At 38.2% G+C, this 27,996-nt stretch overlaps 1 protein-coding gene and 1 pseudogene across 6 annotated transcripts in view; one reads left to right on the top strand and one right to left on the bottom strand.

Moving 5' to 3' along the window:
- Window positions 1-7: 7 nt before the first annotated feature.
- LOC102977651 (centrosomal protein of 78 kDa-like) lies at window positions 8-13,537 on the top strand (annotated as a pseudogene).
- A 7,640-nt stretch (window positions 13,538-21,177) lies between these two features.
- The window catches only part of TMEM106B (transmembrane protein 106B), a 21,822-nt gene continuing 15,003 nt past the window's right edge, over window positions 21,178-27,996 (bottom strand). For 5 of the 6 annotated variants that reach the window (XM_028490064.2, XM_007113280.4, XM_028490063.2 and 2 more), the window contains 2 exons: window positions 23,019-23,072; window positions 21,178-22,275 (listed from right to left, as the gene is read on the bottom strand). In XM_028490064.2, coding sequence (XP_028345865.1) covers window positions 22,137-22,275; window positions 23,019-23,072 — 193 coding nt within the window. In that variant the 3' untranslated portion in view covers window positions 21,178-22,136. Of the gene's footprint in view, window positions 22,276-23,018; window positions 23,073-24,319; window positions 24,374-27,996 lie in introns of all 6 variants that reach the window. The other variant, XM_007113281.4, reaches the window with a different exon arrangement.

Here is a 27,996-nt window from a genome sequence, read left to right as displayed (position 1 = left end):
TCTCAAGATGGCGGTGGTGGGCTGTGCGCAGAGACGCTGCACCCGCACTGCCGGCTGGAGCCGTGAGCAGCACGCCTGCGCCAACCCGCAAGAACTCCGCTCTCTCCCCCGCTGACAATACCCGTAGAAAGGATCCCTGCCACGCACGGCCTGTCAGGGAGAGCATGTACTGGAACGTAGGAGTTTGTACCTCTCCATTCTTTGATCAAAGAATAAAGATTTCCTTTGATTCTGATAAAAAAAAGAAGGAAGGAAGGAAGGGAGGGAGGGAGGGAGGGAGGAAGGGAGGGAGGAAGGAAGGAAGGTTTGTACCTCTCCATTCTTTGATCAAAGAATAAAGATTTCCTTTGATTCTGATAAAAAAAGAAGGAAGGAAGGAAGGGAGGGAGGGAGGGAGGGAGGAAGGGAGGGAGGAAGGAAGGAAGGGGAAGGTAAAGGAAGAAAAAGAAAAAAGAAAAAAAGAAAAGAAAAAGAAATAAGATTTCTCTTTATGAAGGAAGGAAGGAAGGGAGGGAAAGGAAGGAAAGGAAGGAAGAAAATGAAAAAAGAAAAGAAAAAGAAATAAGATTTCTCTTTATGCCACCTGGTCCATGCCTGGAATTCTCTGCCCACTTGATGACCCCAAGCCCTACTTCCAGGGCTCTTCTTTAAAAGTCTTGGAAGAAACCTGAGGCTGAGGCAAGGTTGGTTTTTTTTTTGGCTGCACCCCACCAATCGAACCTGTGCCCTCTGCAGTGGAAACACTGAGTCTTAACCACTGGACCACCAGGGAAGTCCTGAGACAAGGTTTTAAATTGAGACTTTTCAGAATTTTCTTTGCTCTACAACTGAATGTGATGATGGCATGTCCAGCTGTTTCCAGCTGTCCCCACTCCACCATCCATTCCTCCTCTCTGTCTCTTCCCACCCCAATATCACTCCACACTTCAGGGGTCTGCAATGCCCACAGGCACCCTCACAACCAGGATCCATAGACATCTCTGCTAACAGCATTTCTTTACCCTTAGGGTCTACGGAGGAAGACACCCACTGCAAGCAGGCCAACAGGAAGAGAGACTCCAGGAAAGAGCTCCCACAGGGATGAAGGGTGGGCTCAGCGCTTGTGGAACAGACAATCCAGAGTCCCAGTTACCATGGTATGGTCTAGAAGGTGGAACACAGTGTCTGGGTGGCCACATGCCCTTGGTCCTGTCGGAGTGACATGGAAAATGGCAGGTTCAGCACCTGCTGGGATAGAGGCCCCTATTGTCCAAGTCCACTCCCAATACTACTGGAGTGACAAAATTTAGTATGTTCCACAGGGTGTAAGGATGTAAAAATATTAACTGTGTACAGAATGTCAATGCTGTAAACAAAAAGCAGAACATTGGCAAGAATACTCAGTGAATGGAAAATAATCCTACGACTGATGCTTATAGGCAATCACATCTGGTTCTAGGCAGAACATAAAGCATGTGGGTTTTGTATTAATGTCCTCCTACCTCTCCATGTCCCTTCTGCCCTCTCTCAGGATGAAGAACCTGTTCAAAACCTGGTACAGTGTTGTCCCACTCAGAATTACTCTCATCAAACAGGTAACATTATTTTTACTTTCCTTCTCACCCCTGGAAACTCCCTTGGTCTTGAGGAAAATGATGTCAGCTAGGTGAAAGGGGAAAAGCAAGGACAATAAGAGTACTCTTCAGCAGAATCCTCTCAGAGGATTTTTTATAGATGAAACTCACTGGAAGAAATGAATCATGGGTGGAGATTGTGGTATCACAAGAAAGAAAGTTTGTTGAAGACATTGTTTGGTCTGACGCATTCTATCTTTAGCTACCTCAGTTGAAATTAGGGACAATATCACAATCATAATGGTGCATTTTGGAAAATATGATGAAAATATACAGGGTTCTGAAGATATTTTTTTAACCTAGGAACATTAAAAGTATTATCACATTGCATAAATAATGCTGGTGATGGAGGGGAAGATAGAAAGGAAGAATGGAAGATGTATGAAAATAATGTATACAATTTCTATTAAGAAATAAATTAAACAGAGTAAACATCATTATAATTTCTTCATAGTGAAAAAAACAACTAAAATCTTAGCTGTCTCCTTCCTAAGAAAAAAAAATAGCAAGTGTTTTTTTCAAACTCTTTTTAGACATTTAAATCTTAAGGGTCTCTTCCAGATTTTCATTTTTGTACTTTACAACCTAGAAATGGCTTTTTAGAGGTGCTATTAAGGACTCCATTCTTTTTCACTAATATGAGATTATAATTATTTCATTGGAAATCACTACTATATATTATTTTATACTTATTTCTTCCATAATTTTGTTCATGGATTAGTCTCATACAATACCTACCTTACAGGCTATTATAAGATAAGAAATTGCCAAGAGAGAGTTAATGTAGAAATAACAATGGTATATGGTGTCCCTACTTATTCATTTATGCTTACATAACTTTGGAGGTGCTCAAGGGTTCCACAGATATTGAGTCATTAAAGCTTAGTACTCCTGTGAGGTGCACTTGGCTATTATCATTATAGTTTATTATTATTCAGGCAAATCAAGTTTCCCCTGGAGTGCTGAATGGCTCCTGCAGAAAACGTTGACTTTTTAGTGTTCTGTGTCTGAGAGTTCACATTACAGGTTTATAAAATTAGCTTATTTTTCCTAGGATTGTCTCTTGTGAGTTACTGGCCATTATCCACTTTAGGCAGCATAGCAGAAATAGGGCTCAACCAGCTTTTATCTATTTATTTATTTTTTTAAATATTTACTTATTTAGGCTGTGCCAGATCTTTGTTGCCACACGCGGGATCTTTAGTTGAGGCATGCATGCAGGATCTAGTTCCCCGACCAGGGATTGAACCCAGTCCCCCTGCATTGGGAGCACAAAGTCTTACCCACTGGACCACGAGGAGAGTCTCTCACCCAGCTTTTAGAAAGCCTTCTAGGTGAAGGCCATTTTGCTTCCTTCCAGAGATAGGGAAAAGAGGCAAAATAGTTGAGTGATGGAAAGTTATCACTGGGTGGTTTGCTTTCCAACACCACCAAACAATGCTCCAATTCTCCGTGAACACGTACTGAGTATCCTACAGATTTAACTGAATTCTGACTCTACCTGATGATAGTGTCACCCATGCTGTGCAGCCCAGGCCACAGACCTGTTTTTAACCTTGTAGCCTAATTGTGTTTTATCAACAGGATGCCACAAAGGCCCATGAAAAAACCAAACTGAACTGGCTAGATCCAAGATAGTGGGCCAAGTAGGGTAAAGGTCACCACTTTCCTTGCCTTCATTTATCTCTGTGTCTCCTTACCAACCCCTGAGAGCTGAAGGACACACCCTGATTCATCTCTGTGTTTGTTTCAGCTGTACCTACCTGTGTTTGGCAGAGATGCTTTGCAGCTATACTTTGAGAGATACATGCTTTCAGAGATATATAGTGGTAAACCGCCCTGAACCAGCTCTGATTTGACCACAGGAATACCCTGTGCAGAGGAAACCTGGAGCCTGGAAGACTGCAAATGCCCCAGATGCCCCCAGCTGCCCCTGTGTTCCTGGTGAATTTAAGGTTCTTGCTTCATCGCAAAAGAATTCGAAGATGAAGTGATAGGTAAGAAGTGGATTTATTTAGAGAGAAATACACTCCACAGACAGAGCGTGGGCCATCTCAGAGACAAGAGGCTTCAAAATGTGGCGTGGTTAGTTTATATGGGCTGGGTAATTTCACAGGCTAATGAGTGAGAGGATTATTCCAATTATTTTGGGGAAGGGGTGGGGATTTCCAGGAACTGGGCCACCGCCCACTTTTTGACCTTTTATGGTTGGCCTCAAAACTGTCATGGCGCTTGTGGGTGTGTTATTTAGCATATGCTAATGTTTTACAATGAGTGTATAATGAGGCTCAAGGTCTACTGGAGGTCGAATCTTCCACCATCTTGGACCCAGATGGTTCTAACCAGTCTTTGTCATGTACTATGGCTATATCTTTCTTTAAAAGGTTGTGCCCTGCTCCCTTCCCTCCTATTTCACCTGGAAATCCCTTTTCCTAGAGCCCTGATGACCTGTCTTCCTCTTACCCCTTAAAAGTCCCCCACTTTCGTCCCTTCAGGGAGGAGGTGCTTTTAGAGCATAAGCTTCCCTTCTCCATTCTCTGGCCATTGAATAAAAGCCTGTTTTGCTTGCATCAAACTCAGTTTTGTTATTGGAAGTGTGAACATGAGCAGAATAGAACTCCCTCACTGAGCCAGGAAGCCTTCGGTTCAGCTAGGACTCCAAGAGAGGGACTGTCTAATTCAGTAACAATAGAATCAGATCCAACAGGTTAAGGGCTCAGTCCCATAAGACTGCCCCTACTTTAGACACCAACTGAAGTCCAGGCTGTCATCTGTACTTCTGACTCACTGGCTAAAAACTGGGATTCCCATGACCTCTTCCTTGAATTCAGTAATTTGCTAAAATGGCTCACAGAGCTCAGGGAAACATTTACTTATGTTTACGAGCTTATTATAGAGGATGTTATAAAGGATACAGATGAACAGTCTGATAAATTCATTTACTGGGTAAGGTCCAGAGGGTCCTGAGTGCAAGAGCTCTGGCCTGTGGAACTGAGGTTCACCACCCTCCCAGCATGTGGATGCATTCACCAACCTGGAAGCTCTTCCAAACCTGTCTTTTGGGGGTTTTATGGAGGCTTTATTTCATAGACATTATTTATTACATGATTGGCCACTGGTGATTGAACTCAATCTCTAGCCCCACTCCCCTCCCTGAAGGTCTCAAGGGTGGGGTTGAGAATTCCAACCCTCTAATCGCATAGCTGATTAGAGGCAACTGGCCCGCATCCTTAGGGGCTTTTCAAAAATCACATCATTAACATAAATTCTGGTGTGAGTGAAAGAGGCTTGTTATGAATAACAAAAGGCAGTTTTATTACTCATCACTTAGGAAATGTCAAGGGTTTTATGACCTCTGTGTCAATTATGAAATGAAGACCAAATATATCTTTCTTATTATAAATCACAATATCACAATGGGTGACAAGGAAATTATTGGTACATTTGCTAACATTTATTGAAAAATATACCATGGGCATCAATTATGCTGTATTCATTCTAGAGACAAGGAAACTGAGGCTTTGAAAGGTTATATACTTTGCAAAAGCACAGCTCCTTAAGGGGCAGAGCCAGTTCTAGACCTCTGGTCTTCTGACAGCTAGCTCAATACTCTAACTTCCATCCCTGAATTTCCCAAAGTGTGATACGTTTGTTAACAGTGGCACAGGACTTAATTTTTCTCTATACATAAATATATTTAAATTTAGTGATTACATAATTTTAAAACAATATGATTTCCCAATCAAACTGTGATATTATGGAAATTATTGCTTAGGAGAAGGCTAGAGTAGGTAGACTCTGTGGCTGGGGTCAGTGGTGTCAACGAAAAATTAATCACTTAATCTAAGAAAGAAGTGGAAAATTTTATCCGAGCCACATTGAGGATTATAACTCAGGGATAGCATCTCAGAAAGCTCCGAGAAGCTTCTACCCATTAGAAATCAAGGCACAGTTATATAAGTTTTTTGAGACAGCGGGCTATACCTTAAATGATGTATCATTGACAGTTTACACAATCCTGATTTGATCTAAGTGTCATTGTGGCCCCTTATAAGATTAAGAAGGAATGTTATCTTTTAAGGAGTTGTCTTGCTGGTGCTAAGAGAATGTTGCTATTAATGATTGAGCAGGCATTTCTGCTGATGGGAGGTTAGGTTGATGCATAATGCAGATACACAGTGCAGAGTAGGAGAGAGGAGGCCAAAGGGCAGAGAACATTTTTTATGTTTAAAGTTTTCTTGTCTTGCCATAAAATATGAGTTTTACTTCCACAGTGGGAATGATGACAATCATGAAAGTGGTACATCAATGCCTAAAGTTCAAGAGACCTACTGTGTACCATTTCATAGGCTTTGTTTAAAGTGGGAGCTATAGTGTAAAGGGGGGTACAGTTAGAATAAAAGGATGAAGAGGAGGGTGGTAACTCTAGTTTTTGTTTTTTCTTTGCTTATTTCCTGTTTTAAAAATATTTATTTGTACAACTTACCATTTACCTTTTCCAGTGAAATTATATTAATGCCAAAAGTGGAATGGGAAATGATGAAAAAGTGGCATTGCTTTGAAGATTATCTCCCTATGGCAGGTTCTTTAACTGTGAGCCACAATATTTTTTTAAAAATTGACTTGTTTGTTTATTTATTTATTTTTGGCTGCATTCGGTCTTCGTTGCTGCCCGTTGGCTTTCTCTAGTTGCATGAGCAGGGGGCTAATCTTTGTTGTGGTGCGCGGGCTTCTCATTGTGGTGGCTTCTCTTGTTGCGGAGCACAAGCTCTAGGTGCGCGGGCTTCAGTAGTTGTGGCACACGGGTTCAGTAGTTGTGGCTCGCGGGCTCTAGAGCGCAGGCTTCAGTAGTTGTGGCACACAGGCTTAGTTGCTCTGTGGCATGTGGGATCTTCCTGGACCAGGGCTTGAACCCATGTCTCCTGCATTGGATTCTTAACCACTGCACCACCAGGAAAGCCTGAGCCCCCAATATTTCTTATTCCAGGTTTTGGTGTTCACTTCTTGGGAAACGCTTACAGAAGGTCTGCAGCATGATGGGCCTGGGTTTGGGGATTCACAAATGAACCCCCAAGGGACATTCCTAGCCCAGCACCATGTTGAATGACCTTTGTTTCTCTTATTCCATCTCTAAAGTTCTTCCTTTCTTTATGTAGATACAAGTTTCTGACCTATATTTTCTCTTTGAAGAAATTATTTTAACATTACTTGCAAGGCAGGTCCTACCGGCAACAAATTCCCTCAATGTTTGTTGAGAAGGTCTTTATTTCTTGTTCATCACCTTCAGGTTGTTTTCTAATTCATGGTTACTTCATAGTCTGAAAGAGCTGCTAGAGCTCCTGTCATTTAGTCTGGGTTCAAGGCAACAGAAAAGAGGATGAGAGAGAAGAGCATGCCCTTTTCCTTCAAAAACTACCCATGAGTCCCATATACAGTGCTTCCACTTACATATTATTGGCCTAGATTTAGTCATATGCCACATCTAGCCACAAGGCAGGCTGGCAAAGGTTGTCTTTTACTTGTTGGCAAGGGACCCACCTAAAACTCAGAGCTCTAAAAAGAAGAGAATGGATATTCTGAGGCAACAAGATGTCGCCAACAGAGGAAGGAGTAACATTATCTTCGTGAGGAACTTTGCCATTAGAATCATGAGTCCCAGTAGATAGATGACTAATGCATAAAGAAGCCACTCATACAAAGGGCAACTGACTTATTAGTCCTTTAGCTGCTTTGTACTTTGAGCACACATAAATCCAAACACTATAATCACCTCTATCGTGTCAGCACAATTCACCAACATTACATTGTTTGTATATAATTCATAAATGACATATTTGTTTCAACAAGCTTACTCCATGTAAAGATTGGCTAAGCAATATCAACTTAATTTCCATAATCTTAAATTGTCTAGAAAGATACTTGCTCCATGAAATTCACTAATATGGGAAACAAAACATTAAACTGTCTTCATTTAGAAAATAGATTTTATAATAGGTATGTTTTATGTACTATATTGCACTGAATAAAATAAAACTGATTGTAGAACCTAAGTGACATATTAAATATCTCTATGCAAAATTAACATAGACTGTCTGTAGTACATTTGAATTTGCTCTCAAAATAATCACTAGCAATTATAAAGTTAAGTTTTAGTAATAATGTTGTTCCACTGAGACTAAAAAATATGTATGGTTGAAATGACATCTTTTTAATTTAATTTATTTTTTTTAAGCACTTCAGATATCTTTCTCTGGAACAATTCTGACTCCTACTGTGTGAGTATATTTCTTGTTTTAATTATATAATTGATGCTATTTAATTACAAAAAAAATAAGAACTATAAATAGTGTTGAGGAGGAAGAAATTTTCCTCTACCTATGTAGGTTCTTCTGGCTGGTCTAAGAATTAAATTGACGTGAGACAAATTAACAGGAGAAAATCAAACAAAGTTTAATAACATGTATACATAGGAGAGACCTAAAAAACTGAGTAACTCCCCAAAATGGCCAAAGCCTTCACCTTAAATACCATCCTCAACTAAAGATAAAAAAGGAAGTTGAGGGTAGGGAGAGTCAGCTATGGGAGGTTACCAGGAAAAGCACAGTAAACAGGGTAAGGCTTTTTTGCAGATTTAAGTCATTGCCTTCTCCTGGGACAAGAGTTTCTAGAAGTTTGGTGATCTTCCTCTTCCAGGCACAGAGAGGGAGACACCCTTACAAATGGAGATTTCCCTTACAAATGTAAACAAATGTTTCTTTAAAAAGGGCAATTCCTACATGGTTTTCAGAGCCCCTCCCATGTCTGCTGGTTGTCAGAAAATGACCAGCTTGAAACAATTAATATGCCAAAGAGACATTTTAGGGTGGTGAAATTCTGCTCCCCTACAGGATCTAGAGCAGGTCTTCACTGCGTTAAGGGATGGCAGGATTCTACACTTCTAAGAGACTGCTTGAAACAGAACAACCAACTGCTTAGGACCTGAACATAAAGTAAGAAGTAAACTTTCATTGTGAAAAACTACTGATATACTGGGATTATTTGATATAGCAGTTAGCCTACTATAACTAAATTGGCTATACCCAAAAGCCATAAACATAATCCTATTTTTTCTACCCCCTAAAAAATGCTTTATGGTGATTCTTTAACGTCTAAATCAGGGGTCAGACAAGTTTTTCTTAAAAGGCCAAAGAGTAAATATTTTAGGATTTGTAGTCGAAATGGTCCTTGTTGCATCACAACTCAACTCTGCTGTTGCGTGAAAGACAATTCATAAAGAAATGGGCAAGGCTGTGTTCTTATAAAGCTTTATTTACAAAAACAGGCAGCCAGGCCATGGATCAGAGCTTTCTGACCCCTGGTCTAGATCATTCATCTCTCTCACATTGTTTATTTTAGTGAACAATGTGAGGCACGAATTTAACCTTTTTTCCCCAAATGAATAATCACTCTGACATCATTTATTAAATAGTATGTCTTTACCTACCACTTTTAAAGGTAAAGGACTTTGAGGTAAAGGACTTTTATGAATCTGTATTCAGTTCCTAAAACCTATTTTTCTACTTCTGGGTCAATAATAGGCTGTTTTGATTTCTATAGTTTTAAAGTATGATCTAATATATGATCTAATAGCTTGTATGGCAAACACACTTTTTGCTTATTTTTCAAAATTTTCTTGCTAGTCTTGCCCATTTATTATTCCATCTGAGTTTTAGAGTTAGCTTGTCAAGTTCCATGAAAATTTGTGTCAGGATTTTGATTAGGATAACACAGATGAATATATTTGTTATTTGTCCTAGTTAGAGTTCCAGTTAATTCTGGATATAGCCAACTGGCCTGGTTAAACATCTGCAGCTCAACTGGAATCCTATGAGAGTGAACTGTCCAAAACTTAAATATGTAGTTTGTAAATCAAGTCAAAGTGGCACCCTGCTGTTGGGATTTGGTCTACAGTTCTAGATAAACTAAATAAAAATGCTTACCACTCAGAGCAAGTGTCCGTGAATACTGTATTTCTACAACTGGAAAGTGAAAAGAGGATTTGAACAAAGCTACCAGCATTTAAAGTCATGTTGTTTCAAAAAGAATGTTTTAAGTGATTCATTCTATATATTCATTTTGAACTCCTTGTAAATCAATATGTGTCTACACCCAGAATTGATATATAAGATAGTGGTCCTCAGAAATCATTTTTACCTTCACATTACTTAGAACTAAGATTATATATGTATTATTTATATAATAGCTATATCTCTGCCTTTAATAAATCATAAAATGATAAAAGCAGACCTAAGTTGAAACCCAGAGCTGACTTAAGGGAAAATATTAATAATACTATAGTCTATTCTAATGAAAGTTTGGGAAATATGCCACGTGCTTCCTGTCAGAGCTAACAGGATTAACAAAAAAATTATTTTGTTCATCATTTCCTTCAACTACAGGGCTTCCCAACATTTTCCCTCCATAGCATTCATAGAAAATGTTTGTTCAGTCCATTAGGACAAACTAACAAGAATGCTCATGGCTTGAGAGGGCAAGCAGCCCCAGGTCACCCGCTGCTAGAAGGCTGGCACACCTGTAACCAATCTGCAGTACACTAACTGGAAAGCTATGCTGAGACTCCCATGGTCTTCCTTATGTATCCCATTCTCCCAGTCCCCCAAAATGCTATAGTTGTACTCCAACTCTATTCTCCACCACAGTACTGAATTGAACACTGAAGAACAGAGGAGGATGAAGTGTCCAAGAGATAAAGGTGGGAACCACTTTATTCATAGCCACTAAACTGTCTGTTTTTGAAGTTGGAACTGTATTACTTTCATCTTTTTTATCCCCTTTAGTACCAAATGCAGTGCCTTATACATAGTTGTTGCACAAAGTTTACTGGATTGAAACTTTCAGTACCCACCATTACATCATATTTAGTCTTGCAATTCTAAGTATCATACTTATGTCTTTAGATATACTTTTAAATATATGATAAAAATATTTTCCATAAAAAGGAGATTGTCATACTGTTAACACAATACATGTGCCTTTGATAAATCTTAAAATGATAAAAGCAGACCTAAGTTAAAATCCAGAGTAACAGGCATCAAAAGCAATGCACTGCTTTCCTGACATTAATAAGTTATTTTTTGGTTGAAAGTTCAAGTCAAAATTAAAACACCAGTTGATCTAAGCTTCAGTTTTCTTAATTGTAAAATGAAAAATAGCAATAATAGTATGACATCATAAGGCTGTAAAGATTTCATAAAATAATGCATAAAGAATGCTCATTAAGTGCTTGAAAGAAATAGCTCTTAACATTTTAGCTATTACTTTGATGATTGACTTTACTCCATTAAACACGTTGGCTCCTGAGATAACTTTTCAGTCTGTTATATGACACATATTTCTTAATAAATACTCAATAAATACAAACATTATAGAGTACCACTAATTAAAGAAAAAGTCTGTAAATGCATGGCTTTGTGTGTGAGCTGCACAATTTTCCCCTAATGTAAATAAATAGCACAATATACTTTTTCCATTATTTTTCCTTCCATAAGAACCATAAGCTTTCTGTTTAAAATTCGAACAGTATCAAAATACAGATTATTTAAATGAATCACTGTGGTCTTCCATACAATCTTTTTCATACATTAAGATGTCAGTTTGACATACAGTAGAAGAATGCATAGAGAATGAGCTGACTTTTTAATACAACAGCAATGTTTTGGCCTCTTCTCTTTGAATCAAGTCACAGATGCCACTCTTGAAATTACTAATGGTATAGCAATGATGAAACACACACTATATATCTAAACAACGTTTTCATACTGACTATTACAAATGAAAGACCCTGGAAATATTAAAACTTTTTTTAGATTCTATAAAAATCTACGTTATTTCAAGATTTTCTTTCATTGGCAAATATTTGAGTTCTAAGTAATTTGAGTGGAAGGTGAATGAGTGCTGCAGCAGTTAATAAAATAGACAAGAATCCCTGTTCTCATTATAGGGATACAAACAATAAACAAATAAATCAGTAAATATGTATAGTATTTCACATAGTGACAGGTGCTATGGGAAAAATAAAAGGCATGGAAAAAAGAATGGGAATTCCATGGTTCAGGGGTGTTGAAAGCACTCTTATCTTTTTTAAACCAGGCACAGGCTTATAAAATAGTCAGCTAGTATTTTAGGAAGGAAAAGATATTGGTTGAAGAAGGTAATGCTTTTAAAGTTACGTGTGATAAACAACATGAATATTCAAAACGTAATTTTAGGAAATTCCATATTGCTTAACTCAAAAAGCAGAAAATGGATGCGGGGGCACGGGAGCACGGCATGGAGGGGCCGGCCTAGCTGGGGCCCGTGGCCCTGCGTCGTCTGGCTGCGACACGGGTCCTGCGCACGCTGCGGGGCCGCAGCTGCCGGACGGTGGGCGCCCAAGGGGCCCGGAGGCGAGCTGGAGGCGAGCCGGGGCCCCCAGGCGGGTGTGGGCATCGTGTCCGCAGCCAGCGTCCCCGAGCCCGCACTTGGGCCATGATCACTTGGTGAAGCTGCGCCGGGACAGCGCGGCCAACCTCTTCGCGCTGTGAGGACCTGTGCGTGCTGCAGGACTCGGTGTGTCTGCCCACCGTGCGCGCTTCCCTGCGGGAGGGCCTGCTGGAGTTAGCGCCGAAGGCCTCTGCGGGGTGGACTGGGCACCGCTCCTGAGCACCCTCTGCCCCTGATCTGTATTCAGAGCTTCTTCCCGCCACAGCTTGTCGAGACAGGTTCTGACAGAAATAAAGTTTACAGAAGTCGTGTTCCTGCGATAAGAAATAAAGATGTGACCTTCCACTTGTGTAGACCTCTTAATTGCTGTGTAAGTGCATCGGGTGCGCTAGGAACCTGGAGCTAAGTGGGCTAGTTCTGAGAGAGAGAGACTTAACTATGCTAACAAGGTTATTTGTCAAGGTATAAAGAACTCTATCACTCTTAAAGACAGTAGACTTCACGGGCTGTAATGTGAAATGGCAGGGAGCAGATCACATGGTCAAGATCTTAAAGTATCAGACTACCAGAAGGCATGAAGAAATCTGGGCTGAGAGTCTTCTTCCAGGAGACCTGATCTTGCCTGTATGGCTGGTTTGACGCACATCACTCTGAACTGCAACACGCTCATTGGTGACCTGGGTGGAAGTGCTTCGGCAGAATCTCTTAGTGAGGATTTATGGCTTAGAGGACTCTTTCACATGTGAGAAAATGAAAGTTGTCTATATGTTAAATCTGTATAGACTTCGCAAGTGACCTTTTGTCTTTCCTCGAAAGCACTTGACCTGCAGCAGTGTGGCCTCACCAGTGAAGGAGCAAAGGCTTTACTAAAGGCACTTGAAAGCAACAGAACTCTGGTCGTTTGGATATAAGAAAAAATCCACTTGTTGATCATTTTGTGATGAAAGTAGTTATCAAAAAAGTTCTCCAGATGGAAGGAGTGCCAAGTCAGAGTACCAGTGGATAACTTCTCCATCAGTGAAGGAACCATCCAAGACTGCTAGACAGAAAAAAACTATAATTTTGGGAAGTGGTCGAAAAGGAAAAGCTACTATTAGAATTGGCTTGGCTGCAAAGCAACCTGTAAGTAATGGAAGGAAACACTCTGCTGGTAAAGAATGTTATGCTCCTGAACCTCTACCACCTGGTATGTCTGGTTTCCTGCCGTGGCGTACTGCAGAACGTGCAAAAAGGAACAGGTAACGTGCTTGCATTCCCTGTCTTTTTCAGTCGTTCAGAATTCTTATTTTGGAACTTCTGTTATGTGGGCGGTCTCTGGTGCCTTCTATAGAGGAAAAAAGATAACTCACACATGGCTTCTGCCTAATGAGCCCTCTCAGGAAGAAAAACAAAAAGTAATTGGGAGTTTCAAGTTGTTTCTCAAGTGTCACAACAGAGGTAACCCCGTGGGCGTCTTGAAAAACATGTCGTTAGTAATATATTTTCCTTTCCTTAGAACCTTAGTATTTTAATTAGGGAGAACCTTAGTGATCATAAGATAAAGAAATTGAGTTCTGAATGAATATAGTCAGCTGATTCAGTGCTCTTGTTTTACAGATGAGAAAATTGACAGTTCTAGTTGAACTCTGTTTTTACAAGAGGAAAATATGGCCTCATTTTAAATAAAGTTTTTTAAAAAAGCACAAAATTTATCCATAAGGACAAAATTAAAATTAATATATAAACAAGTAAGGGTGTGTAACTTTAAAAAATTACAGTTTATATGTGAACAAATAACTTCTGGGATAAAAGACTTTATCCCAAATACTATATGAAAGTTTACATTTGAGTAAACACTCCCTATAAAAAAAATCTGACTTTAACCTCATTCTTAACTTTACATAGGTTTTTACAGATACCATTTGTTTTTATTCTAAACAGTAGAAATAGTTATTTACAAACTATCAACAAGACAAAAAAGTCAGTTTTATTTGGAAAGTGTACCTTTTAAACTTTAAGAACTAAATATCTGGGGCTTCCCTGATGACACAGTGGTTACGAGTCCGCCGGCCAATGCAGGGGACACGGGTTCGAGCCCTTGTGGGGGAGGATCCCACATGCCGCACAACAACTAAGCCCGTGTGCCACAACTACTGAGCCTGTGCTCTGGAGCCTGCGAGCCACAACTACTGAGCCCATGTGAGTTTGAGCCCTGGTCCGGGAAGATCCCACATGCTGCGGAGCAACTAAGCCTGTGTGCCACAACTACTGAGCCTGCACCCTAGAGCCCATGAGCCACAGCTACTGAGCCTGCACTCTAGAGCCCACGAGCCACAACTACTGAAGCCCGCATGCCTACAGCCCGTGCTCCACAACAAGAGAAGCCACTGCAATGAGAACCCCACACACTGCAACAAAGAGTAGCCCCCCGCTCACTGCAACTAGAGAAAGCTCGCGTGCAGCAATGAAGACCCAATGCAGCCAAAAATAAATTAAAAAAATAATAAAGTACAGAATCTAAAAAAAAAACAACTAAATATCTGAAGCAGATTTGGGATTAGAATTCTTCATAGTGCTAGTCTCCTTGAGGGCATTTTTTTCAAAAATGTTATCAATATATTCTATTAGAATCTGGAATTCATGAAATGAAAATGTTTGTTCATTACAAAATCACTTTAAGATGATACACATTGCCCAAAGTCTCAAACTTTTTTTTAAGTTCCCTTTGAAGACTAACAATCTGAAATATATGTAAGAATGGAAAATAACTAATTAGAAAATAGGAATTAATTTGTTTTTCCCTTTATGGTCATTTTCAAAGCTATTTATAAGATATAAAAATATAAATTTAAGCTTATATTTGCCCAGTTATGAAATATGTTTCAGTCATAAACCAAAGCAGTTTTTGTTAAACTGCACTAAGTTATCATTAAAGAAGTGACTACATCACACTCTAGACCAACGGCTTCAGGGGCTATTGGGGAAGATGAGTAGTGAAGGACTGCGAAGTTTTCTCCCAATGAAATCTAAGTGGCTACATTTTGTCACATATTGGGGTTCTATGTAAGACATTGTATAAAAAATAGGTTTTACAGCTTAAAAAGAAATTCTGAAAGCCACTGATCAAAGGAACAGAAATCTATCAGGAAAAAACCCTCATGAATTTGCTAATGATTCTTCTTTCTTGAGAAACTGGCAACGTAAAAGCACATGCATATAATGAATCTTTTTTTCACCCCTATCATTCTACCAAGATATTTTTTACCACATTTCATCTAACTTCAGATCATTCTACTTGATAAAAGATTTTTAAAACCTTAATGAAAATACTAACTCTAAGCAAGAAAATGTATTTGAATAACTAATGATTAAAACGAAAGTTTAAAACAAGTTTTAAGTTCAGTTCAAAACAAAAAGCTAAAGTTCAAAAACAAAATCAAAAATCTTCTTTGTGATTAAGCAATTCTTTTCAAAGTACAGATGTGGAAATGTCACCAAATGTTTCAGTAAGTTTGGAGGAAGAGAAGGAGAGTGGGGAAGGACACTTGAGCTGGGTGTTGTTAAATAAGTAAGATTGGGAGACTAAAGAAATGGTTACAGGGCTTCCCTGGTGGCACAGTGGTTGAGAGTCCGCCTGCTGATGCAGGGGACACGTGTTCGTGCCCCGGTCCGGGAAGATCCCACATGCCGCGGAGCGGCTGGTGCCGTGAGCCATGGCCGCTGAGCCTGCGCGTCCGGAGCCTGTGCTCCGCAATGGAAGAGGCGGCAACAGTGAGAGGCTTGCGTACTGCCAAAAAAAAAAAAAAAAAAAAAAAAAAAGAAATGGTTACATAATTTTCTAGGAAAAAAGGAACAGAATGAGCAAAGTGTGGATTAAAGAAAGAACTATTTCCAAGGAATGGCAAACATCTCAATTTGCCTGGGACATAAATGAGGGGCAAAGATAGGAAATAAGATTGTGAATTTAGATTGTGGCCAGATAACAAAAGATTCCTAATACCACAGTAAGGACTTGGGCTTTTTTCAATAAAAAATTAGGGAGTAGTAGCAACAGACATTTCAACTATGAGACAGATTCCAGAGACACTAGAGAGGTAGAATAGACAGAATTAGGCAACAAATTGGAAGCTAAGTAGATGAAAGAAAAAGAAATCAAATATGATGTTAAAGTGCAGTTTGGCTAACAACTATAAGAACCTAAAAGCTTTAAGCTGAAGAACTTTTAATATTTACACTGATTTGTTTATGTCAAGAGAATTTCAAAAGCATAACCAAGACACTTGACTGATACAAATTTTATTTTTCATGCTAAAATTTTTACAAATTTGATTCTGTCATACACAATTATAAGAGGAACAGTTACAAGTGAATTAAAAAAATAGTATTTGGGGGTGCTTCTATTCATTTTACTATCATAAGCATGTTTTGTTACAGGTACAGCAACAATAGTTACAATTACAGAACTGCTCAACTTGGAAATTTAGTAGGTATATTATGATGGAGGGTAATACCTAATATAAATGAAGAGTAAGTGCCCAAACATAGTCTCACACTCTATTCTTTATTCCACAATTAGAATCACGGGTTAGAGTCTACTCAGCAATGCCATCATTCAAATATCTGACCAAGCAGGTCAACTCGGAAAGCATTTAAAATCATTTCCCAAAATCTTACTTAATTTAGTTCTATGAGGAAATATAAGGCAAAACACACAAGATAAGGCTTGCTGATATTTTATGCCTAAAACAAACCATTATACAATGAAATTATGCATCTTTTGCAATCTGGCATTTTTTCCCATCTCACACAATAACAAAAGATGAACAGTACTTACAGCATTTAGAATCACCAGAGTACAGCTGATACAGCATCTCCCAGACTTCTAGTTTCTAAAATTCTGGGGTAAGTGGGACAATTTGAACTGTAACAGTCTACAAGGTAGTAATGTTACCTCTTGGCCATTGGCCCAATACTAACCCTATTTTTTTTTCAGTATACAAAATATGCTGAAAACATTTCTCTTAAACACATTTCAATTAATGTAATTAAACAGAAGGCAACAACTTCCTTCTAGAAGAATTAGCTATAGCTATGAAAAACTTGCCATATATTTGTTAAATTAATTTATGGAATGCTTTTTGGGTCAATACAGACCATAGTGTATTTTTTAATTTAAAGCCTCTGCTAAACATGAGTAAAAAGAACTAAAGATATAATCACATTGGTAGTTTTTTTAAAAAATGAAAATTACCATTTTTATCCCTCTAGTATATAAATACATCACTTGCTTTTATCCAAATTAAAGGTAATTAAAAAAAAAAATCCACTGAGAAATTTACATTCTAAGCACAAAAATAAACAAATATTAGTTCTAATCAGGAATTTCAGCTGACAAGTGAACATTTTTACTTTGAAATATGTAGATCTGGGATATAGAAGTGAATTTTTTGATTGAACACATTGCAGATATATCTTGTTTTCATGTAAAAATACATTTTTTAAAGAAATAATGTTTCAGTCTTTTTATCCCACCCTCTCAAACATTTTTCCTTAAAATAATTTATCTCATTTAAAATCTGATATTACAAAAAAGAGAGAGAAATAAAATTAACTCTTCTTAGATGTATTTGAGCCAAGTAGTTACTGTTTCCAGATGTTATGAGCTAAAAATCATGAAATTCTGGTGAGTAACCTTTGGCTTACAACCTAGTAACTTGAAATTCAATTCATACTGCTTATCAAGGAAGCCTGATATATATTTGTAAATTTAAATTTTTAAGTATTAATAGCTAAAAAGAGATAAACATTTTTATATTAAAGATCTACAAAATAATAAAGCATCTTAATAGTATTCTTGAAAATATTTCAAAAACCTCACTCTTCTATATTAAGTGCAATATCCAATACATTTTTATGACTAAAACATTTTCAAAGGCTAGAAAGACAATATGCTTATTGTAAGAACAATGATGCTTGAGTCAAACAGACCTGTTTTGAATCTCTAATCTGCCACTTTCCAACTTATACATACTTCTTAACTTCTCTAAAACTCAATTTCCTCAGAGATAAAATGGGGGGGCAATGACAGTAACTACCTTAAAGAACTCTTCTGAGGGATAATAAGATATGCACATGAAAGGTTAGTACAGTACAGTATGGGACATAGTAAGTAACCAATAAATATTAGCTATACTGAGCAGTGACTTTGGGGTCAAGTACCAAACAAACCGTTTTCTTAAATAAGATATAGTCATTATACAAAGAATTGTTTACTTTAAAACTTTTAAAAAACAAACAAAATGGCATGAAAGTTGGGGACATGTCCTCCAATTAAACATCCAGAATTATACTGCAATAATGATAAGGCTAAGAACCACAAATGATTCATTAGGCTGACATCTGAAGTCTCCTAAGTTACTTTTATCGTGTTTTGGCAGTCACTTCCTATCTATTTGAACACCACACTGTGTTATTCCCAAACTACAATTCAGAAGATCTGAAGTGAATTTTATTTTCTTGTCATGAATTCTTAGAGAAAATAATTACCTCATTGGCTTAAACAAACAAAAAAAGCATGGAAAAAATGAACACAAAACCACAGCCATTTACATGTTACGTAGTAAAGATGGTTATTTAGAAATTTCAAGCAGTTTATCTGATATCTCTTATTTTCAAACTGTTACTGTTTCAAATCTCAATCCACTAATCTCTATTATTTATAATTAGTCTACTCTGAAACATATCTATTATCTTTACTGGAATGATCACAGAGTACTAAATTTTAACAGAAAATTAATATACAGATCATGCTCCAAAATATTTTACATTTCCCATTTAAAATATTTAAGGTATCAGTTTCACGATACCTAAAATCTTAGTCCATCAGTATTATTCTGATTGTCACCATTACCTACGTGAATGTTTTCTCTAATTTTTATTTATACTGAGTCAACAGGGCTTTCCAATGGGTATTTTAAATGACAGAGCACAGATATGGGTAACAGGAAAACTAGGTCTGGCCTCAATTAAACTATTTACTAAATATGAGATCTTCAGCAGGTCCCTCAACTTCTCTATACCTCTTTTTCCTTTTCTAAAAGAGGAGGATCCTACTACCCTCCTTTTCTGACTCACAGGACGATGGCAAATGATATGAGAGAAACATATGAAAGAATTCTGAAAAGGGCACAGTGCTATATAAACGTAATATGAAAACATGTAGGCTGGTTACATATTAGATTTGGTTGGAATGACCAGTCTATTTAAGGTGCAATTTACGAGAAATTTATTCTTGGAATTATCAGAAAAAAAAAATTGTAACATCTTTACCACATCTTCTGAATAAGGTCTGAGAGCCGTTTTAAAAAAATCCTATTACCACATAAGAAACTGCATTGGACAATGACCTAAGAAAAGTTAAAGCCTCATCCATCCTTTCCAGATTTTTTTTTTAATGGCTGTAAGTCTGCTTCACCTTAATGTGCTTTTGTAGTTTTATTAATTTACAGCCTGCTTTGCTCTAGAGTTCTTCTGGCAGTTACTTAACCCTCTTTGAAAGTAGTCACAGGTGATCTTTATTTTTCTACTACTGTTTTTTTTAACTTATTTTAAATTCTAGTTTTTTTCTCACTTGAACTCCACAGAAAGTAGGTGTAATAAAGTTTTTAATTTAAAGAATGAATTTAAAAATTCAAAGCTAAGTCAGTGAAAGCAAATGTTCTCTCACTTTTCTGACTCTTCAGCAGATACTCTGCATGCACTCTAAAAGGATATTAAAGCTACACATCAACAGAAAAGTCCATTTAATTTACACTATATAGTTTTCCAAGGTTAAGATACAAAGCAGGAAAATAAATCAAGAATGATTTTTGAAGGAGGCATATCTGAAGAATGATTTTGAAGAAATGGGACATAAGGACAGGTGAGAACAAAACATGATAAAATATTTTTTAACATTGTTTGATTTTTACACAGTCACTGAAATACTGTTCTCTCTTAAGTCATTAGCTAAATGAGAAACTAGATAGGTTACTGGTCAGGTATGTAGAAACAGAGCTGGAAGCCTTAATATAGGTGATTGTTGAAGATACAGGAGTAGAAATTTTGAGGCAGAAGAGGGTCTGGATACTACTCATTAAAAGATATCAAAAGATAGGAGAATGAGAAAAAAATGAAATGAGAATGATATGAAAAATACAAATAGAACACACACATTAGAAAAGTGCAATTTCAAGGAGAAGGGGAGTAGTCAAAAAACATAGCAGAAAAAATATTAAAGATTGGGTTGGACTACAAAATCCATAATAAATTTAAAGGAGTGATTTTAGTTTAATAGTAAGGATGGATGAGTTAGCGATGCATTAAGGGAAGACTAAGTAGTTAAAAAAAAAAAGAAGTTAGTGCATTTCACCCATTTAAATGTTCACTGAGGAAAACTTAGAGAAAGTAATATGAAAGCTAAGTAAGGGGAAACCTGAGTAGGTTTAAAGGCAGAAAGCAGGGCTTCATTAGCTCTAACTAATTAAATAAAGCTCATGTTCTATAGTTGAGAGAGTCAGACTTATAAATAAGAATGTTTCAGACCCATGTTAGGCACTTTGGGAGTAGGGAGAGGGGTAACCTGATCTCTGTCACTAGGGAACATAAGAAACTACTCTCAAGCCACTTACTGTTTCTGGTATCACAGTCAGCCCCTATGCTCAGTGGTAGGTATTTAAAAGGTACTCAGAACGTGGTAAGCAAAAAGGCAAAAAGCCCAAATGCAAAATGGTATTAAAAATATAAAATAGCAAAATGAATAAGTCAATAATTTACACTTGAAAACAATTTTAAATAAAATCCAAACCCAAAGTAGAAACCTTTAAAAATGTAACTGCTAGGGGCATGATATCCATGATGTGCAAAGTAATTAAATTTTTAAAAGCATAATATGGGTTTTATTTTGCTATAGCCACCGTAATTTAATAACAGGATTTCTTGGATTATTTTACCAAAGAAATAACTTCCTCCTCTAAAACATTCATAAAATTGATGATTTGGGTACCTAACAGTTGTGAAAAGTAAGTGTATTCATAATTCTTTAGTATGAAAAGCAACATTAAAAAAAGTGGAGCATCAAAATATTTTATTTCAAATCTATGTTATGCCTGATCTAATATGTAATTGGAAACATACATTCTAGAGGTTTCTGAATATCATTTTCCTTTTTTAAAAATTTTTATGAGCAACTTACTGTATTTTAAATCTGTACCACTTTATTTGACATTTATTAAAGCTACATAAAAGCCATGCAGAATTTATTTACAATACTGTACATTAAATGATTATGTTTGAAGATTACATAAAAATTTCACACAATTATAACTAACATGGAAAGACATGTGAAGCACATTATTTAGGGGTTTTAAAAAATTTTAGGTACAGAATTTTGCAAAGATTATTTTGGTTTATTCAGTGTTATGCAAGCAATAGCTTGAAGTAAGACTGACAAAAACATGCAAATGAGTAAGATTTCAAAATGAAAAAATAAAAACATTTAGCTAAAAGCTAAAATAGCATACAGCTGAAATACTACCAAGTAGCAATGGGAATTTATAAAACAGGAAAAAAAAGGTTACTCTTTAAATGTCTTCATGAATAGGCCCACAGTAATTTTCTATAAAAACATTCAGAAATAAAGTTTCTCAAATTATGTTCATCACATAATTATATTCATCACAAATCATCAATTATGTTTTCAGTAGTGATTAGAGCTATGAATTTTAAATAATTATTTATTATCCTGTAGGAGAAGTCTTACTTTTCCCCTTTGGGGACCAGGAGCAAAGAAAACCAATCAGTAAATTTATATTCAAGTAAAAGACCCTGGTACAAATATCATGAACACAGAGTGGAGAGTTGTAATAACCTACAAGTCCACATACTCTTAGCTGTACTTTTAAAACAGAAGTGTAAACTTTAGGTTGTTCAATTTAAGATCTCCTATCAGGAAGTAAGTACCTCATCCTTCAGAGTTTGGAAAATATCAATAAGTATTTCTTCTCCAGGTGCATCTCTCAGTTTTCACTGTTGTGGCTGAAGTACATTTAGATATTCAGACTGCCCCAACTGATAAGTTGTGTTCCTTCCACAATCAACGTACTGGTACCTCTCCTGGGATATCTGTTCTGAGTGTCCAAAGTAAGTTGTTGTTACAGTAACTCTAAAAATAAAATAAATGGGGAGAAACACTGAATAATTATATATAAAAAAGCTTTCTAAAGTGAGAACACTTTATATATCAAAATTCTCTCCAGGGAGAGATTATTTGATTAATGATAACTTAATATTGTGGACATGGGCCTCTTAGGGAATATTTCCCCAATAGACAACAGGAATGCTGGCTGAGAAAGCCCTATCCAAAAATAATTATATACAAAAATGTATTTTTTCAAAACACCTATCTTTAATTAAAAATGTATTTAGTTCACTGCACTCTTAAAAATAATCACACAGTTCTCTAATCAGAGGAAACGGTTAATCAAATGTTAGCTAATGGTCCAAATACCCAACCTATAACCTACAATGTTTTCATGGCTTAGGATAACACCCAATTTGCAAACCAATAACATTCCTGGTCTTCACTACTGTTACTGCCTTTACCACAGGCAGGAAGGAATTGGGTGTTGAGCTCATTCTTCTCTCTATCCCAATTTCTACCATTTTCCCAAGTTCTTGCAACATCCAGATTCACTATTAAGCAGCTGTGTGATCCTTCACTACTCCCCTGAGCTCCCATTTCCTCATGTGTAAAGTGGGATACTATTTACTTCACCTCATTGCACTCCTGTAAAGCTTAAAACCCAAATGAGACAGCATTTATAAAGATGTGTATACTCTAAGCCAATGTTATACATCTAAAGTTTTTAAACAAACAATCTTTCAAAAAAAAAAATTCGTACTTACTGCATCATGAGTACTATGTTATGCACTTTGATGGATGTCAGTGTACAGAAATCACTGTTAAAGAAAAAACAATGTGAATAAATACAAACTGACATAAATTTAAAATAGTTTAATTACAGTTCCTCGTCCTATGTTAAAGCTAATAAAAATACTAATAAGAAGATATAATAAGGGGTTTGAGAGAAGATGGTGGAAGAGTAAGACAAGGAGATCACCTTCCTCCCCACATATACATCAGAAATACATCTACAGGAAAAACTGCTCTTATAGAACACCCACTGATCACTGGCAGAAGACCTCAGACCTCCCAAAAGGCAAGAAACTGCCCACGTACCTGGGTAGGGCAAAAGAAAAAAGAATAAACACAGACAAAAGAATAGGGACAGGACCTGCACCAGTGGGAGGGAGCTGTGAAGGAGGAAAGGTTTCCACACACTAGGAAGCCCCTTCGCGGGCGGAGACTGCGGGTGGCAGTGGGGGAGCTTGAGAACCACGGAGGAGACTGCAGCCACGGGGGTGCGGAGGGCAAAGCGGAGAGATTCCCGCACGGAGGATCAGTAACTCTAAAAATAAAATAAATGGGGAGAAACACTGAATAATTATATATAAAAAAGCTTTCTAAAGTGAGAACACTTTATATATCAAAATTCTCTCCAGGGAGAGATTATTTGATTAATGATAACTTAATATTGTGGACATGGGCCTCTTAGGGAATATTTCCCCAATAGACAACAGGAATGCTGGCTGAGAAAGCCCTATCCAAAAATAATTATATACAAAAATGTATTTTTTCAAAACACCTATCTTTAATTAAAAATGTATTTAGTTCACTGCACTCTTAAAAATAATCACACAGTTCTCTAATCAGAGGAAACGGTTAATCAAATGTTAGCTAATGGTCCAAATACCCAACCTATAACCTACAATGTTTTCATGGCTTAGGATAACACCCAATTTGCAAACCAATAACATTCCTGGTCTTCACTACTGTTACTGCCTTTACCACAGGCAGGAAGGAATTGGGTGTTGAGCTCATTCTTCTCTCTATCCCAATTTCTACCATTTTCCCAAGTTCTTGCAACATCCAGATTCACTATTAAGCAGCTGTGTGATCCTTCACTACTCCCCTGAGCTCCCATTTCCTCATGTGTAAAGTGGGATACTATTTACTTCACCTCATTGCACTCCTGTAAAGCTTAAAACCCAAATGAGACAGCATTTATAAAGATGTGTATACTCTAAGCCAATGTTATACATCTAAAGTTTTTAAACAATCTTTCAAAAAAAAAATTCGTACTTACTGCATCATGAGTACTATGTTATGCACTTTGATGGATGTCAGTGTACAGAAATCACTGTTAAAGAAAAAACAATGTGAATAAATACAAACTGACATAAATTTAAAATAGTTTAATTACAGTTCCTCGTCCTATGTTAAAGCTAATAAAAATACTAATAAGAAGATATAATAAGGGGTTTGAGAGAAGATGGTGGAAGAGTAAGACAAGGAGATCACCTTCCTCCCCACATATACATCAGAAATACATCTACAGGAAAAACTGCTCTTATAGAACACCCACTGATCACTGGCAGAAGACCTCAGACCTCCCAAAAGGCAAGAAACTGCCCACGTACCTGGGTAGGGCAAAAGAAAAAAGGATAAGCACAGCTCGGGCTTCCGTTGGATACCAGGGAGAGGACTGGTGGCGTGAACACAGCCTGAAGGGGTTAGTGCACCACGGCTAGCCGGGAGAGAGTCCGGGAGAAGTCTGGACCTGCTGAAAGGCAAGAGACTTTTTCTTGCCTCAGGTTTCCTGGTGCGCGAGGAGAGGGGATTAAGCACGCTGCTTAAAGGAGCTTCAGAGACAGGCGCGAGCCGCAGCTATCAGAATGGACCCCAGAGACGGGCGTGAGACATTAAGGCTGCTGCTGCAGCCACCAAGAAGGCTGTGTGCAAGCACAGGTCGCTGTTCACACCTCCCCTCCTGGGAGCCTGTGCAGCCCGCCAGTGCCAGGGTCCCGTGATGCAGGGACAACTTCCCCGGGAGAATGCACGGCGCACCTCAGGCTGGTGCAACGTCACACTGGCCTCTGCCGCTGCAGGCTCGCCCCGCATCCGTACCCCTCCCTCCCCCCAGCCTGAGTGACTCAGAGCCCCCGAATCAGCGGCTCCTTTAACCCCGTCCTGTCTGAGCAAAGAACAGGCGCCAGCAGGCAACCTACACACAGAGGCGAGGCCAAATCCAAAGCTGAACCCCGGGAGCTGTGCGAACAAAGAAGAGAAAGGGAAATTTCACCCAGCAGACTCAGAAGCAGCGGATTAAAGCTCCACCATCAACTTGATGTACCCTGCATCTGTGGAATACCTGAAGAGACAACGAAGCATCCCAAATTGAGGAGGTGGCCTTTGGGAGCAAGATGTATTATTTTTTCCCCTTTTCCTCTTTTTGAGAGTGTGTATGTGTATGCTTCTGTGTTAGATTTTGTCTGTATAGCTTTGCTTTCACCATTTGTCCCAGGGTCTGACTGTCCGGTTATTTTTTTTTTTCCTTTTAAAAAATATTTTTCTTAATAATTACTTTTTATTTTTATTTTAATAACTTTATTTTATTTTATCCTACTTGGGATTACCTCCCCTCCCCTCCCCTCCTCTTCTTTCCTTTTTTTTCTCCCTTTTATTCTGAGCCATGTGGATGAAAGGCTCTTGGTGCTCCAGCCAGGAGTCACTTCTGTGCCTCTGAGGTGGGAGAGCCAACTTCAGGACACTGGTCCACAAGAGACCACCCAGCTCCAAGTAATATCAAACAGCAAAAATCTCCCAGGGGGCTTCCCTGGTGGTGCAGTGGTTGGGGGTCCACCTGCTGGTGCAGGGGACACGGGTTCGTGCCCTGGTCCGGGAGGATCCCGCGTGCCGTGGAGCGGCTGGGCCCGTGGGCCATGGCCGCTGGGCCTGCGCGTCCGGAGCCTGTGCTCCGCGGCGGGAGAGGCCGCAATGGTGAGAGGCCCGTGTACCGCGAAAAAAAAAAAAAAAAATCTCCCAGAGATCTGCATCTCAACACCAACACCCAGCTTCCCACAATGACCAGCAAGCTACAGTGCTGGACACCCTATACCAAACAACCAGCAAGACAGGAACACAGCCCCATCCATTAGCAGAGAGGCTGCCTAAAATCATAAGCCCACAGACACCCCAAAACACACCACCAGATGTGGAACTGCCTGCAAGAAAGACAAGATCCAGCCTCATCCACCAGAACACAGGCAGTAGTCCCCTCCACCACGAAACCTACACAACCCACTGAACCAACCTTAGCCACTGGGGACAGACACCAAAAAACCCAGGAACTACGAACCTGCAGCCTGTGAAAAGGAGACCCCACACACAGTAAGATAAGCAAAATGAAAAGACAGAAAAACACACAGCAGATGAAGGAGCATGGTAAAAACCCATCAGACCTAACAAATGAAGAGGAAATAGGCAGTCTACCTGAAAAAGAATTCAGAATAATGATAGTAAAGATGATCCAAAATTTTGGAAATAGAGAAAATGCAAGAAACATTTAACAAGGACCTAAAAGAACTAAAGAGGAAAAAAGCAACGATGAACAACACAATAAATGAAATATAAAATATAAAATACTCTAGAAGGGATCAATAGCAGGATAACTGAGGCAGAAGAACGGATAAGTGACCTGGAAGATAAAATAGTGGAAAGTGACCTAGAAGATAAAATAGTGGAAATAACTACTGCAGAGCAGAATAAAGAAAACAGAATGAAAAGAACTGACGACAGTCTCAGAGACCTCTGGGACAACATTAAACGCACCAACATTCGAATTATAGGGGTCCCAGAAGAAGAAGAGAAAAAGAAAGGGACTGAGAAAATATTTGAAGAGATTATAGTTGAAAACTTCCCTAATATAGGAAAGGAAATAGTCAATCAAGTCCAGGAAGCACAGAGAGTCCCATACAGGATAAACCCAAGGAGAAACACGCCAAGACACATAATAATCAAACTGTCAAAAATTAAATACAAAGAAAACATATTAAAAGCAGCAAGGGAAAAACAACAAATAACACACAAAGGAATCCCCATAAGGTTAACATCGGATCTTTCAGCAGAAACTCTCCAAGCCAGAAGGGAGTGGCAGGACATATTTAAAGTGATGAAGGAAAAAAACCTACAACCAAGATTACTCTACCCAGCAAGGATCTCATTCAGATTTGATGGAGAAATTAAAACCTTTACAGACAAGCAAAAGCTGAGAGAGTTCAGCACCACCAAACCAGCTTTACAACAAATGCTAAAGGAACTTCTCTAGGCAAGAAACACAAGAGAAGGAAAAGACCTACAAGAACAACCCGAAACAATTCAGTAAATGGTAATAGAACCATACATATCGATAATTACCTTAAATGTAAATGGATTAAATGCTCCCACCAAAAGACACAGACTGGCTGAATGGAAACAAAAACAAGACCCATATATATGCTGTCTACAAGAGACCCACTTCAGACCTAGGGACACATACAGACTGAAAGTGAGGGGATGGAAAAAGATATTCCATGCAAATGGAAATCAGAAGAAAGCTGGAGTAGCAATTCTCATATCAGACAAAATAGACTTTAAAGTAAAAACTATAACAAGAGACAAAGAAGGACACTATATAATGATCAAGGGATCGATCCATGAAGAAGATATAACAATTGTAAATATTTATGCACCCAACATAGGAGCACCTCAATACATAAGGCAAATACTAACAGCCATAAAAGGGGAAATCGACAGTAACACAATCATAGTAGGGGACTTTAACACCCCACTTTCACCAATGGACAGATCATCCAAAATGAAAATAAATAAGGAAACACAAGCTTTAAATGATACATTACACAAGATGGACTTAATTGATATTTATAGGACATTCCATCCAAAAACAACAGAATACACATTCTTCTCAAGTGCTCATGGAACACT

The sequence above is a fragment of the Physeter macrocephalus genome, chromosome 5 (assembly GCF_002837175.3).
Source record: "Physeter macrocephalus isolate SW-GA chromosome 5, ASM283717v5, whole genome shotgun sequence".
NCBI classification, from domain to species: Eukaryota; Metazoa; Chordata; class Mammalia; order Artiodactyla; family Physeteridae; genus Physeter; species Physeter macrocephalus.
This window is presented reverse-complemented; position numbering and strand designations above follow the sequence as displayed.